This window comes from Narcine bancroftii, chromosome 2, assembly GCF_036971445.1.
Source record: "Narcine bancroftii isolate sNarBan1 chromosome 2, sNarBan1.hap1, whole genome shotgun sequence".
NCBI classification, from domain to species: Eukaryota; Metazoa; Chordata; class Chondrichthyes; order Torpediniformes; family Narcinidae; genus Narcine; species Narcine bancroftii.
In genome coordinates, this window is record NC_091470.1 from 51319419 (window position 1) to 51334418 (window position 15000).

General features: G+C 42.7%; 1 protein-coding gene across 10 annotated transcripts in view; it reads left to right on the forward strand.

The window, feature by feature from the left end:
* Nucleotides 1–7543: 7543 nt before the first annotated feature.
* The window catches only part of dph6 (diphthamine biosynthesis 6), a 307319-nt gene continuing 299862 nt past the window's right edge, over nucleotides 7544–15000 (forward strand). For 4 of the 10 annotated variants that reach the window (XR_011351225.1, XM_069916655.1, XM_069916654.1 and 1 more), the window contains exons 1-3: nucleotides 7781–8447; nucleotides 10056–10150; nucleotides 13289–13473. Coding sequence is in view for 9 of the 10 variants with exons in the window: in XM_069916655.1 (XP_069772756.1) it covers nucleotides 8425–8447; nucleotides 10056–10150; nucleotides 13289–13473 (303 nt within the window). In the remaining variant the exon portion in view is untranslated. Of the gene's footprint in view, nucleotides 7629–7779; nucleotides 8448–10055; nucleotides 10151–13288; nucleotides 13474–15000 lie in introns of those variants that run through there. The other 6 variants (XM_069916653.1, XM_069916661.1, XM_069916664.1 and 3 more) reach the window with 4 other exon arrangements.

Here is a 15000-nt window from a genome sequence, read left to right on the forward strand (position 1 = left end):
GTATTGTTTTATAGTTATTTGCTTCTATAGTGGATCAGTATCTGTTTAGGAATCGTCTAGTAAATCATAATAGTTTATAATAAGTATTTGTTTAAGGATCGTGTGCAGTGTGCTGCTGGTGTTCATAATAACGTGGGAAGGGACGAAGTAAATTGCAGGGTGTCAAAATCCTACCAGGGGAGAGACCCAGTGAATCACGAAGTCTAAAGGGTTAAAGATCAGAACGAAGATGGAAGGAGTAAATAGGGATGTAGGGCAAGAGCTCGGGGGAGACAGAGGGGTTCCCCCATCTGTAAACCGACAGTGGGAGAAAACAAGGAATCAATTACTGGGAGGATTACCGAAGGGAGAGGAGGTACAGGCTATGGCACGGTACGAACAGATATGGAGAGAGCTGCAGAATCAGGGGAAGGTACCACGAGGGTTTGAAAAAATCCGGCTGGTACTGTACTTAGGAGAAGCAGAGAGGGAAGCAGCCAAGGAGGTACAGGAACATGAGGCAAAAGGACAAGGATCTATATGGAATAGAAGAAGGTTTAAACAACAGAAAGAAGTGAAGGAACAGAGAAGGGCAGATTTACACAATATGACATTGGCTTGCATGGCTGTGGAAGCGAACCTTCAACATGATATTAAAAAGGGATCCCATATCACTAAGGAGAATACAGGGGAGGTTAAGCCGTCAGCCCTGCTATATCCAAAGTTACCAGAGACATTGCCACCACCTTATCCTATTCCCCAGATGCCAGTGTTGCAGATAAGTGAGGGAATAGTGAATGTCACTGAATTAGCAGGTCACGAACTCCAGGAGGCGAAGGAGAGACTTAAGAGTTATGCAGGAAAGGGTGGAGGAAATGAAGGAGTTAACAAAGGAAATACAGAATGATGTATGTAAAGTGAGGGAAGCTAGTATGCGACTGGAAAAAACAAATGAGAGAGAGCAAGAACAGACACTTGAGAATGCCTTCTTGGTAGGAATGTCAGAGGATCACACCACCCCCACTCCTCACAATAGACAAAAGGAGTCAGAGGATGAGGAGATCTTGACCTTTTTGAGTCAGTGTAAGGAGAGTTGGACGGATAAAGCAGGAGTACACCCAGCCACAGATCCCTTGCAGACTACACTCTTTAGGGCTGCAGTAACGAGTGGACTGCCAGCTGTAGTTAGGGAGGCATTAGATAATAACCCTGATATTCCTGGCTGCTCGAGTGAGCAATGGGAAAAACATTTGACTCATCACATGAAACGTTACAGGGCTAAGCAAAAGGAGGACAAACATACTATGGAGTCGGCACAAGTGCAACTCCTTAAGCTTCAATTGGAAGAGGCTAGAAAAAAGGCAAACGAGGCAAAAAAGATTTCCTCAAAGGGTGCGAACCAGATGATTCAGCAGCCACCGCAGCCACCACAAGGGAATAATATGAGTTGGCACCCGGCCCCATATTGGGCACCGGGTCCCACCTATGTGGCCAGAATGGGAGGTCCAATGGGGGGATTCCGAGTAAGAGGGAGAGGTCGGGGTGCTCCACGAATGCAACCAGCCGTATGTTTTGTATGCGGTCAGCCAGGACACTGGAAGAGAGACTGCCCCCTGGCTTGGGATCCTCGGGACACTGGGGGAAGGGGATATGGACCACCACAAAATGAGCATTGGGTCCAGCCCCAGAGATCGTCAGTGCCACCCCCGGTACATCAGGCACCCCATGCGGCTTTAGCTCCAAAGAGACAATTCCCTTTGCTGACAGAGGAGGAGCAATATTGCCCACAGTGACGGAGCCCGAGCACCCACGAGCAGGCTAGGTTGGCAGACCCTTTCCTGCAGATTAAAGTTACGGACATGGAAGTATCCTTTTTAGTGGATACGGGAGCCAGATTTTCAACACTCACTGGCACTGAATTTCAAGATAAAACATCATCCTCTAGCGTCCAGCTGATAGGGTTCTCGGGTACACCAGAAAATCTGCCGTTTTCTACACCACTAGTCACTTCTGTGGCGGGACAGACTTTTACACAACAATACATTTTGTCAGCCAGGTGCCCTACCAATCTCTTGGGCAGAGACCTGTTGGTCAAGTGCGGACCATCGATCCTTTGTGGACCCAGCGGAATAGAGGTCACCTTTCCAAATGGATATTCTATGAACTGTTCATTAACTACACTGCATTCCAGTTCTCAGATGTTGTTGGCGGCAGCTGGAGGATCCGCGTCTGAGGGACAATGGGCTGACATTTACTGGGGGCTGCTGCAACCAGAGGACCCACAGAAGGGAGGGCTGCTAAAGCTTTATAATCAATGGAAGCCGTGGATCCAGACGTTACACCCGTATACCCCTCCCTTGGACCCTCCCCATATGACCCTCTTTTTCAATAGGGATGGGGATGAAATGTATCAGCATGCCTTTTATGAAGAGGTAGAGGGCAGGCAATGGGAGATTAATTTGGAATACATAGTGGTAGGAAAGGAGGGAGTGGCCGCTACGGTAGGACTGACATCTGAACAGCTGGAATGGTATGAGATGGCAGGTGAGGCCATTCCTCATGTCACCCTTGCAATTGGCACTACTCATCAGGCAAAAGATTTGGGACCGATGTGTCGGAACTTGAAGTCCCTAAGGGACTGGTCTGACACCCAAATACCGACAGTGCAGTTCTCCTCATCTGGTTAGGCATACAAAATTTTGTCTCCAACATATGATCAAGTCCTCCTTGAGCATAGACAGATTGAACGCTTTCATGGTAGAGAGAAGATGGATCACCCCGACTCGGCCCCTATGCTAGATTCTCTCCCTGAGAACCTGTGGTCAGTGGGATCAGCAGATGTGGGTTTTTGTCAGTAGGTTGATCCCATAACCTTCGAACTGTCAGATTACACCCCTATTTGGCAGATGCAGTATCCCCACAAACCTGAAGCTGAGGAAGGTTTGGCAGAGACCATGGATGGCCTTATGTATTCAGGGGTGTTGGAACATTCGCGTTCTAGTTGGAATACACCCATTTTACCTGTTCCTAAACAAGACACGGGCAAATATCGGATGGCCCATGACTTAAGGCGCATCAATGGTATTGTGAGAACACCCACAGTTCCAGTACCAAACCCATATACTGCCATGACTGCTTTAACCCCCAACCACAAGTGGTTCTCTTGCATAGATTTAGCGAATGCTTTCTTTTGCTTGCCGCTGGCAGAACCATTAAGAGATGTGTTTTCGTTCACGTATAGAGGTAGAAAGTTGCGGTATACTAGGCTTCCGCAGGGCTTTATTTTATCTCCAGGGATTTTCAATCAGGTGTTGAAAGAACAGCTGGGGGGGGCTAGCACTGCCAGGTGGGGTAGTTCTGATCCAGTATGTAGATGACATCCTATTAGCAGCACCTCATCATACTTCCTGTTTGGAGGCCACCTGTCTCCTGCTAGTGCAGCTGTTCAAGGCAGGCTTTAAAGTCTCTCGCTCAAAGCTGCAATGCTGCAGGCAGGTGGTCACCTTTTTAGGGAGAATGGTCTCAGCGAAAGGCACAGGGATTTCCCCTGCACATCGAACAGCGATACTACATCATACAAAACCAAAGACAGTAAAAGAGATGCTTTCGTTTTTGGGTTTGTCAGGTTATAGTAGGCAGTTTATCCCATCGTATGGTGAGTTGACACATCCACTGCGAACTTTGGTGAATGAGCAGGGGATGAGGAATCTGGGGGCTACACTTGATTGGACTGCGCAGGCTGAGATGAGTTTTATTCTATTGAAGCAAGCTCTTACAACAGCTACAGATTTGGCGATTCCAAATTATAAACTACCTTTCTTTTTGGATGTTTCTGAAAAAGCACACACAATTGATGGTGTTCTTTTTCAGAAAAAAGGGGGTGGAAGATGTGTGCTCATGTATGTGAGTATCACACTAGACCCAACGGAAGACAGACACCCACCATGTACGAGACATGCAGCGGGAGTAGCAAAGATTTTACAAAAGGTGGCACACATAGTAATGGGACATGGCCTGACGGTATTAACAACACATAGCATTGTAGCATTTGTGAGCTCGACAGCATTTACAATTACTTCACTAAGGCAGACGAGACTAGAAAAGATCCTGAATGCTCCAAATGTTACATTTACCCATGAAGGCATTAACATGGGAGACAATATGGGAGAGGGAGAACCACACTGTTGTGAGAAGAGGGTAGTGAAGGATATTAAAATAAGACCTGACTTACAGGCTACACCCTTAAGAGAACCAGATGAAACCTTGTTTACAGATGGGTGCTGTTACAGACACCCCACAGATGGATTGAAAGCTGCCTATGCGGTGGTACGAAAAACTACAGGAGGATTTGAAGAAATCATTACAGGGACAGTGAGAGGAAAGGAGTCAGCACAACTCGCAGAACTACAGGGAATGATAGCAGCATTAGAATGGGCAGAAGGGAAGGAGATCAATATATATACAGACTCGGCATATGTGGTAGGGACAATACAGGTTGAACTTAGTCAATGGATTAGAAGTGGATTTTTAACAGCAGCAATGACCCCAATTAAACACGAGAAGGATGTTAGGAAACTGGCTGAGGCCCTCCTGAAACCAAGGGCATTAGCAGTTCTTAAATGTAAAGGACATGATAGAACAGATACGATGGTGGCTCGGGGAAATCAGGAAGCGGACATGGCCGCTAAAAGGGCAGCAGGATACGGTCCTCAGTTTATTATGATACAGGCAGACAGAACAGCACATGACTTATTACCACCGTGTAGGGTAGAAGTAATAGTACAGGAACAAGCAAAGGCATCACCTCAGGAAAGGGTGGTATGGGAGGAAAGGGGGGCAACCAAGGATCAAGGACTATGGAGATCGATAGACGGGAGGCCAGTTTTACCATCTGGACTCATGAAACCCCTCCTCGAGGAGGCGCATGGGCTAACACACTGTGGAAAGAAGCAGATGATAAGGTACTTGATACATTGGTGGCACCCCTTCCTGCCGGCGATGGTGGAGAACCATATTAGAGAGTGTGATGTATGTATAGCTTTCAATGTAAAGGCGACTGTAAAGCCACATGAAGGTCAGTTCCCGCTACCTAAGTTACCAGGGCAGGAAATCGTACTTGATTATACGGACATGATTGAGAGGGTAAGTGGCTATCGATACCTCTTAGTAGCAGTAGATATGTTCATAGGGTGGCCGGAGGCAATCCCTGCCAAAAGAGAAGATGCAAGGACGGTATGTAAATTCCTGATCAACCAGTATATTCCGAGACACGGATTTCCTAGAAAAATCAGGTCTGATAATGGAAGTCATTTTAAGAATAATGATCTACAGGAGGTAGAAGCAATGTTGGGATTGAAACATGCCTTTGGAACGGTGTACCATCCGCAATCCCAAGGGAAAGTGGAGAGGATGAACCAAACAATAAAAAGTAAGATCGGGAAAGTACAGGCACGGACCAAACTAAATTGGGTGGATGCGTTGCCCCTGGCATTAATGTCAATAAGGAGTTCGGTAAGTTCTGTGACAGGATTTACTCCATATGAACTACAAACAGGGCACCATTTTCCAGGACCGGGAGCCGGAATTCAGACTACAAAGAATGAGGTAAGCTCAATGGGATGCAAGCTTTATTATGAAAAACTAACGGCTCTGGTGTCAGATTTTTCACAACAGGTCACAAGTCCCAACAGAGAAGGGGAAACACCGATACCTTCAGTCGCGGAGTGGGTTCTGCTAAAGGTCATCAAAAGAAAGTGGTCGGAGCCCAGGTGGACAGGACCCTACAGAGTGGTGGAGAGGACGTCCCACGCGGTTCGACTACAAGGAAAAGGCGAGACGTGGTATCATTGGAGTCAGTGTGCAGCAACGGACCCACCGACACGGACACGGGAACAGATTCGAACGGAGGTGACTGAGAACCTGTGAAGCAACCACGGACTAAGAACACTTAACGTCCCTTTTTAAAGAGACTATTGGACTACAGTGACTGTGTATCAGTGGTTGACGGCATAATCAATTTATTGGCATCAAAACAATGAAAGGAGCTGGGATGAATACTATGTGGGGACTATGGGTACTGGTATTCCGAGCCCTTGAAGGGGCTGGAGTAGAAAACCACTGTACAAAGTGTGTGCACTCGGCCTGGGGGTCGCAAAACGAAAAAGAACAGTACTTTGCTGATTGGACTAACGTTCCTGAACACTGTGTTGGGGCCCCCACTGGACTGAAGTGTGTTCATAATGGCCAAGTTTGTGAGGTTAAGTTTAACAAGGGGTCAGAGATGCCAGTCCTTGCAAAAACTCCTGAGGTCTTGGTCCCATAAGTTAACTGGTGGTTGGTCTCAGTTTCCTGAGACCAAAAGGGGGACTGTTGGAATCTAGGGGTTAAAACAGTATGAAATAAATGATTAATTAATAAGTGTATATTTACTGCATGGTTCAAGGAAAAAGGAATGTGATTAAGTGGCAATCACAGCATGGAGCAAAGTTGGCTGAACAAAATTGTCTCTCCAAAATACAGGGAGAGGAAATGCATAAAACGATTTAGGAGGAATGCTCAAACTAAAGGAGGTGGTGAGTAGCACAGGAGACACAGGCCAGATCAGAACAAAGAATGGCCTGCAAGAAACAAAGGGAATGGAAAACCAGTCTAGGAGGAAGATTAAGGCAGGAGGAGGTGTTAAAGAGAACAGCAGAAATTGGCCAGACAAGAACAGAATGGTGATTAGAAATATCTGGGGATGAATTAATTTCTGATCAACACAACAGGATAGTCTGGCCTGGAGGATTAAGATGGGAGTGCTACACCCCAGATATCTGCAAAACAGGAGATGACTTGTGATAACCCTTATGCAAAAAGATCTAGCAAAGGAAGACAACTTTTGTTCTGTATGATAATGAAATCTAGCAAAGGAAGCCAAATTTTGTTCTGTATGATAAGGTTGACCTATATAAACTGAACCAACTGGACAATAGGGGTCAGTCTTGGGGAGTAGCTCACTGTGCAGGTGACCTATGAACTAATGAGTGACCCAGAGCTCTGTTAAGTTTTATTCTTGTGCTGTGTAATAAATTGACTGTTGAACCGAATACCTTCTCCTATCACTTCATTCAAAGAACGCGCTGGACTCAGACTACACATAGACTAAATTAAGAGTAAGGTAAAGCCAGAGTCCGACAACTACCAGTCTACAGACTTCCGCGTTTCACTCCATCTATCTCCAGCAGTTTGTCATTCAAAGGAACTGTATTTCAGGAAAACCCTCCTTCCCTTGCACTTTACACCCAGAGTGACTTTGAGGGTAAAGTGCCTTGGACTTTTAATTACGCCGCTAGCGAGAGGCTTGCACATGCACGAGTGGCTGGGTTTAACAGAGCAATGCAGGACTTGATTCCTAATGTAAGGCACATGCTCAAATGTGACCGCATTTTAAAATAAGAATGTGCTGCAGAGACTTTTAAAGCCCAATAGTTTTCCTGGTGACAGACAGGAGGAGCTGCCCAGCGGTCGGCCACCTGCTTTTCGTGCGGGAGGGCCGGCCTCTGCATTGCATGCTCGGCCGCCACGCTCGTCAATTGCGTTAACGCAAACTGGCACAAGCACTCAGGGTAGCAGGCCACCTCTTACTCCGGGTCTACCTTTATCCGCCGGTAAAGACAGTCGAAAGGCGAGATGACGGGACTGGGCACGACATTCGGTTCAGGCGCTCCGAAGGCAGCAAGACCAGGGTCCTCAGTGGACATTGGGTTCAGGCGCTCCGAAGGCAGCAAGACCGGGGTCCTCGGTGCAAGGTCCTCAGCGGCTTCGCTGACGGGGAGAGAGAGAGAAGGGAGGGAAAGTTGAGGGTTGGGAGGAATGTGAAAATAAAAAAAATAAACGGGGAGGGAGTTGGGTTATCGATACCAATTGCGAGGAGGAAGTGAGTGGTAAAGGAGTGAATAGAGAATATGGCGGGGGGGGGGGGGGTGAGAAAGGGGAATTGAGCTGGAATGAATGCAAGGGAGTAGTCAGGCAGGACAGAGAGAGAGAGAGAGAGGAGTAGACCAGGACGGGCAGGACGAGATATTGAAAAAGCTAAGCAAAAGTCAGAGAGAAATGGGCTTGGAAGATTGTGCTTGAGGAAAGAAAGGATATTTGGGGGGGGGGGGGGGAAGAATAACTTGCTGACAAGCGAAAAGGAAGAGACAGTAAATGGGATTGGTAAACCGCCTTGGAGAGCAAGAGAGGGTATAAGAAAAGGTCATATCAAGACATAAACAGGAACCCGAAGGGAGGAGAGGAAATAAATAGGTCAAGAGAGGCAGGAGAGATTGGGATTAGGGGAAAGGAGAGAGTTCAGGAATACTGAGAGCAGGGAGAGTTATCCAAGTACTCAGGGGGCTGAATACAAGATTTTGCAAATTCAGTAAAATTGAAAAACTTGTCTCCTTCATTCCTCTGATCAAAATGAGAGTAATTGCATTAGTCAGGTAAATTAAAGCCCCGTGGCAGCAGTAGTGTGGTGGCCTTTTATTCTTGCATTGTGGAACTAGCTAGTTCACAGAAGGAACTCTTACAGGGATAAGTACCCCAATTTCAGGATTATCGTGGAATGCCACACTAGCATTTGAGCCCTGCACTGCTTAGTCTCCACTATACATCTATATTTAGTTCAAGGAAATCAAAGATGTTGCCTTGAGAATTAATAACATTTTTCATACCTATTTCTGCTTCCTCAAGCCCTCAACCAGCCTATTTCTCCTCTTCTGTCAAAGCATCTTGGACTGCCTTCATCCAACCTCCCTCCTAATTTCTTACATTGATTGATGTTATAAGTGAAACCATGCAGTCACTGCTCCTCCCTTTCAAATATGTTGATTTCAACTTGGTTAAAAAGAACAAACTCAACCACATTCAAGCTGAAGTACTTCTCTCTCTCGAATTTTCTGTCTTTCAGTATTTGGCCAACATGCCAGGCTCTCAGCACTTTTTCTCCCTTCTCACTTTCCCTTCATCCCAGTCCCTTCCAATATTTCAATCCCTGGTCCTTGTCCACCGTGGATCTATTCCTATTATATATTGGCATTTAATAACATCATGGTAGATATGGGTCCTGTGTTGTCAGGTCGCACATTTCTATTTCCCACTGAGTTTAAGAGTGCTCCAGTCACACAAAAGGAAGTCTGGATTTGGCGAATGCAGCAACTGCCAATCCAGTCACAGTCTAATTTTGAACTAAGTTTCTGATAGTCACAATGCTCCATTTGATCCTGATTTAAGTACCTAATCTGTCACTTCTCTGTCACAAAGATAATGTACTTCCATATCCTTTACAATTTTTGCCTTACTCTGGCCACCTACTTCTAAAATGTTCTTGAACCAGTCTGCTGCAGATCTCTGTAACAATGCTCGTTTCACCTTCAGTTAAATGTTTCTGATACTTTCCTGGCCAGTCTCTCAAACAAAGTTTTTCATGCATTTAAGCACACAACATTCTACTAGAATTCTTTTACATATGTGCAAGTCCACTGTGTTAGCTAATCACCCAAGTAACCCTTTAAAATGTAAAAATATTATTCTGCACTTCAGCTCCTTTATTGCCTCTGTCGCTTTCTATCTCCAACTTTATCCACCTTTGCAATTCTTTGAAAACATTACACTTACAATTTTTCACTTCTATTTCATTTGGCTAGGTTTTCAATGGTCTCGATTAAAGTTTTAAAGTCTATATTTGAATCTAGTTTAAACCCATCACTTTGACTCAATCAAGTAACATCTCTGTGTATCTCCCATCTCTGATGGTGTTGATTTTTAAAATTTGATTACACTTTTCCAAAACATTGTAAAACTGTCTTAAAAACCTTTTTTTAAAATATCTGGTTTAATGGAACTATATAAACACAAATTGTTTTTGTTGTGTGTTTATGATTCATAAAAGTTGAACATGGAATTGAAGCAAAATTCTAAATATTTTTGTTAATAAGACAAACTGCTTTAACGTATTGGAATACATGGCAATGATGGTGAAAGAGTAACTTAGTGTTAAGTATCAAGTGTAGGTTTGATGAAATTGAATTGTTTCTCATTTTAATTTGCAGTGGTGGAAAGGACAGCTGTTACAATATGATGCAATGTGTTGCAGCTGGACATGAAGTTGTGGCTTTAGCTAATTTAAGACCTGCCAAACATAAAGGTAAGCTATATTCATCTCACTTTACAGGGTTATCATTATTGCTATAATTTCATGTGCACGTTTCATTTAGTGTGATTGTCACTTTAAAGGTTAATACAGGGTGCAAACATTCACAGTTGTACAAATTATAAACAATGTTGAGGCTCTGAAGGAAGCCAAAGAACAATGGTTGTTTATCCAGAGGGCTTAAAGAGAGACATGTAAGTGGGACTCTTAAAGAGAGACATATGAGTGGGACACTTAAAGAAACAGGATTTTTGATTAGTGACCACCTGCCATCTGAAAAACACAGAGGTGGAGTGACTTTGTGTGAAATGGACAATTTGGTGATTCTCCCTGCCAGGGGAATTATTGAACCACCATGTCCAAAGGGAAGGTCACTTTGATTGACCTGTATCTGGATAAAGGAAGCAGGAGAATTACTGCATTGAATTGTGACCATTCTGATGGTCATTTCAACTGACCCGGGCCTGGATTTTGGAAGCATCATGGATGTAATTTGTTTCGTTTCCCGTACGTAAGGAAAAGGGGAGTTGTGACAATTGCTCATCTGAAAGGATATTTCTCAGCAAGCAACTTGACAAGGATTCATCAGTTTTCAGTAGTCCAGTCACTCAGTCTCTTCCACCTCTGAGTTTCAACTATGGACCTCTAAGACTGAAGTTTGGGGTAACTTTCCAGAATTGTGCCTAAGGTGTAATGGTTTGGGTAACGTCTCTCTCTCTCTCTCTCTCACACACACATAAGTTTAGCTAAGTTGTTATATTATTAGTAGTTATTAATATATTGTTTTTAAAAGAAAATCAATATATGTCTTTTGGTGAATTTTTATTGCTACTGGTCTGCAATGTAACAGCACTGTTCTTCAAGTAAATAAACTGGTTCCTTTGTTGATCATGCTTAATTATGTGGCCATTGAAGGACTTCATCTCCAAAGCCCCTTTTCCACTGGCATCCCAGTTAATTGGCTGTGCAGTGTCCCGGGATAGGAAGTCCTTTGTGCCATTTCCACTGGGCCACCCTTAACTGGAACTCAACTTATTGCTGGGGATTGGAGAGTTCTAGCTTCAACTGGAAACCGGTGACTTTTTGCTGTCCCTTTTCCACTGGTTTTATCAGCATGCCTGCATCAATTGACACCGGGGGATATGAGTAGGGGTCAAGGTGGTCAATCCCTGACATGAAATGCTGACAGTTTTTTTTTCCCACTGGACCCTGTTGCAGTTAATTCTTGGCACAAGGTGCCAGTGGGAAAAGGACTCAAGTGAACACTGTTGTAATGGGAAATATATAATTTAGGGTGTATCATTGGTGTTTGCAGATGTTGCTATCACCAACCTCCAAATACTGTCACAGCCTGGAATTCCCCTGCCATCAATACATGAAATATGTTAGATCGGACATACAGTGTGATGTATTAGAGTCAGTAGAATGAAAAAGGTATGTGGAGGCAGATTAAACTGGGTGATGTGAGTGCATGTGAAACAGGATGTGTTTTCCCACGATGTTGTTGAAAGTGGGGAAATACAGAGGGTTAGATTCTTGTGGGACCACAGAGGACTTGGGTTAAGCTTGAGAAGAGATGCAGGTTGTTAAAAAGTAAGAAAGGAATTCAAGACCTGAAAATCTGGGGAAAAAAAACAAAGAACACTTCATTGTTGGGATGCTAGAATTTATTGGCCATTCCTTAATGCTCTTGAGTATGTAGTGATGAGCCATTTTCTTGAGCTGCTATAGTTCTGGTATTTCCCCATTCCTCTTGAGGGAGTTCTAGGATTTAGACCCAGTGACGATGAATGAACAAAGCCAGAACAGTGTGTAGCCTAGAGAGGTTGCTACAGGTGGTGGTGGTGTTTCCTTGCATCTGAAGCTCTTGTCCTTGATGGTAGAAAATGCAAGCTTGGTAGGTTCTGTCAGTGTCACCTGTCTTGGCAAGAGGATGGTATTCTATCGCATTTATTTTCTTGCATTGAATTTTAAGCACAGTATTTGCTTTGACAAATACTAAAACAATCTACTTTTAATTATTATTTCAGATAGTATATATGTTGAGTTTGCTACTGAAGAGGGATAGTGGAACTCAAAACAAAGCTCAAGGAATTCATGTTAAATATCAGTCTGGAACTATTTCAAAAGTATATTCTACTCTTACTCTGGAAAATACAGCCTTACTTTATGTCTTCTTGTAATTTAATGTAATCAAGATTTTACTAAGATGTTGCTTGAATTCAGTTATCTCTTAGATGATTAGCCTTTGACTTGCTCTTAAAGCCAAAGTATTGAGTTTTTGGTGACACTTCAGAATACTTTCTAAAGAAGCCCATATGACGTGCTTGCCTTCATTGGGCAGGGCACTGAGTACTAATGTTGTGACTTGCTAAAAGTCTAGTTAGTCTGCTCTTGGAAATTTGTCTTGAGATTCTGGTTTCCCATTTACAGGAAATATCTGATGGTTTTGGAAAGGGTACAGAAGAGGTTCACTCAGATTTTGCCAGGTTTAGAGGACATGAGTTATGGGGAGAACTTGGACAAACTTGGATTGTTTTCTCTGGAGTGTAGGAGGTTGAGGTCAACCTGATGGAGGTTTATAAAATCATCATAAGAGACATTATTTGGCCAAGAGTCAGAATCTTATCCCCGGGGTTAATGCATCACACACTGGTGGACATGCGTTTAAGGTGAAAGGGAGAACATTTAGGGGAAATGTGAGGGACAAATTGTTTAGATAAGAGAGTGGTTGAAGTAGCTACAACAGTAGTATTTAAGAGGCTGCTAGATACATGATGATGAAGGGAATGAAACAATGGCTATCACATGTAAGCAGCAGAGTTTAGTTTGATATGATGGCCAGCATGGACATGGAGCTGAAAGACTTGTTTCTATGCTGTGCAGCTCTTGTGTTCTAATACTGATGGAGGTGGACACTGATACCATTACTGATATTAGCTTTATGCAGTGGACTATTTAATTACTTGAAACCCACATTCGCTGTTTTATAAAGGAGATTTATTTTCATACAAAATTTTAAGATAAGTAAATGTCAAAATATTCTGTATTGATTTTATATAAAAGATATGGTAAAATTAATTTAACAAGTTCTTCTTAAGTAAATATTGTATTGAATGTTTATTCCTGCAGATGAGCTTGACAGTTACATGTATCAGACAGTGGGACACGAAGCCATAGATCTGTATTCAGAAGCTATTGGCCTTCCACTGTATCGACATACTATAAAAGGAAGCTCTGTAGCAATAGGAAGAAACTACACAGAATGTGAAGGTGATGAAGTGGAAGACCTCTACCATCTTTTGAAGCAGATCAAGGTATTAACAAGGATATTTTGAAAATAAATGTTTTTTTTAATTGATTTTAAAATAAACACATTTTATAATCCAAGCTTTCTTTTGCTGGGAATAACAGTATTTGAACAAATTGTAAAAACCTTTTGGTCTTGGAAGATGCTCATTCAAGTACATGTATTAAGTTTGGCACTGAAGAGTTTTTGCTAGAATTAAAGCTCATGGAATTGAAGACAAATTATTAACCTGGCTAGAAAATTGTCTGAGTGCTAGTGAGATAGAGTTAAGATAAAGGGTAGATACAATTATTGGCAGGGCACATCTAATGGAATCCCATAATGATTGTGCAATGTTGCAAATTGTCTGTTTGTAAATGACTGACTTGATTGGATAGAAAGCCTTGCAGGCAATTTTCTAATGATATCAAGGTGATATTGAAACTGTTCCAGGCAATGTCATCAAATTATAAAGATATATCTTTAGATTGAGTGAATTGATTGTGTGGCTTCAGTTCAAGGTTTGAAGAGGATAGAACAGCACGTTTTCTAAAATCTAAACAGCCAGAATCACTCGAAGAGACTTGCTCCAGGTACAGAATTTATTAAAATGTCAAGGGCAGCTACAAAAAATTATCAAAAAAAAATGAACTGAATGCTGTCAAAAGAGCTGAAATACAGTCAGATGGAAGTAATGCAAGAATTTAGCAAAACCCTGATTAGACCAATCCTGGAAAATGTGTGACCAGGTCTGGATTCCACATCTATAGAATATTTAGTCCCCAAGAGCAATGCAAACACAGATACAGAATTATAGCTGTATTTCAAGAGTTAAATTATAAGGAGGCTGCAGGATGTATTTCTGGAATTTAGAAAGTTAAAAGATAATTTCAAAAACGTTTGATAGTAAAGAGAACTAAAATGGTAAATTGAGTGAACCAATTTCAGCTGTCTGGGGAGTTTTAAGGCTGGTGGGCATAGGCTAAAAATTACTTGCATGTCTTTCTGTTGTAAAGTTAGGAGCAATTTCACGTATTCAAAGTGTAGAAATTTGCAACAAGTAGCAACTGAGGAGAGGTCATGTTTATTTTAAACCAGAAATGCAGAGTAAGGAAGAATTCTGGGGGGGTTAGATTACTAATTCAGGATGAACTTGAGGGCTAAATAGCCCACTGCTGTTCCTTTTTTTCTTATAAATGCTGAAATAACACCACTCCTCTTATGGGTTTAAATTCAAGGGTATTTAATCTTAATCCTGCATTTGATTTTGCAGATAGAGTCAAAATCTTGTGTTACCCTTTATGTGATTCAGTAGATCATTATAAACAAAATGCATTGCTTTTAAACATTTAAACATGCTCTGCTTTATGTAGCTGACAAACAACTAATTATATTTAATGTAATGTTAAAGGTGTAAATGCACTGGAGAGGATGCAGCAAATATTTATAGAGATGTTCTTGGCACTGGAATATTTTTAGATGAGATAGGCTGCAGCTATTTTCTTAAATGGTGTACAATTTATGATTGGCCCAGAGAGGATGGAGAGGAAAAGCC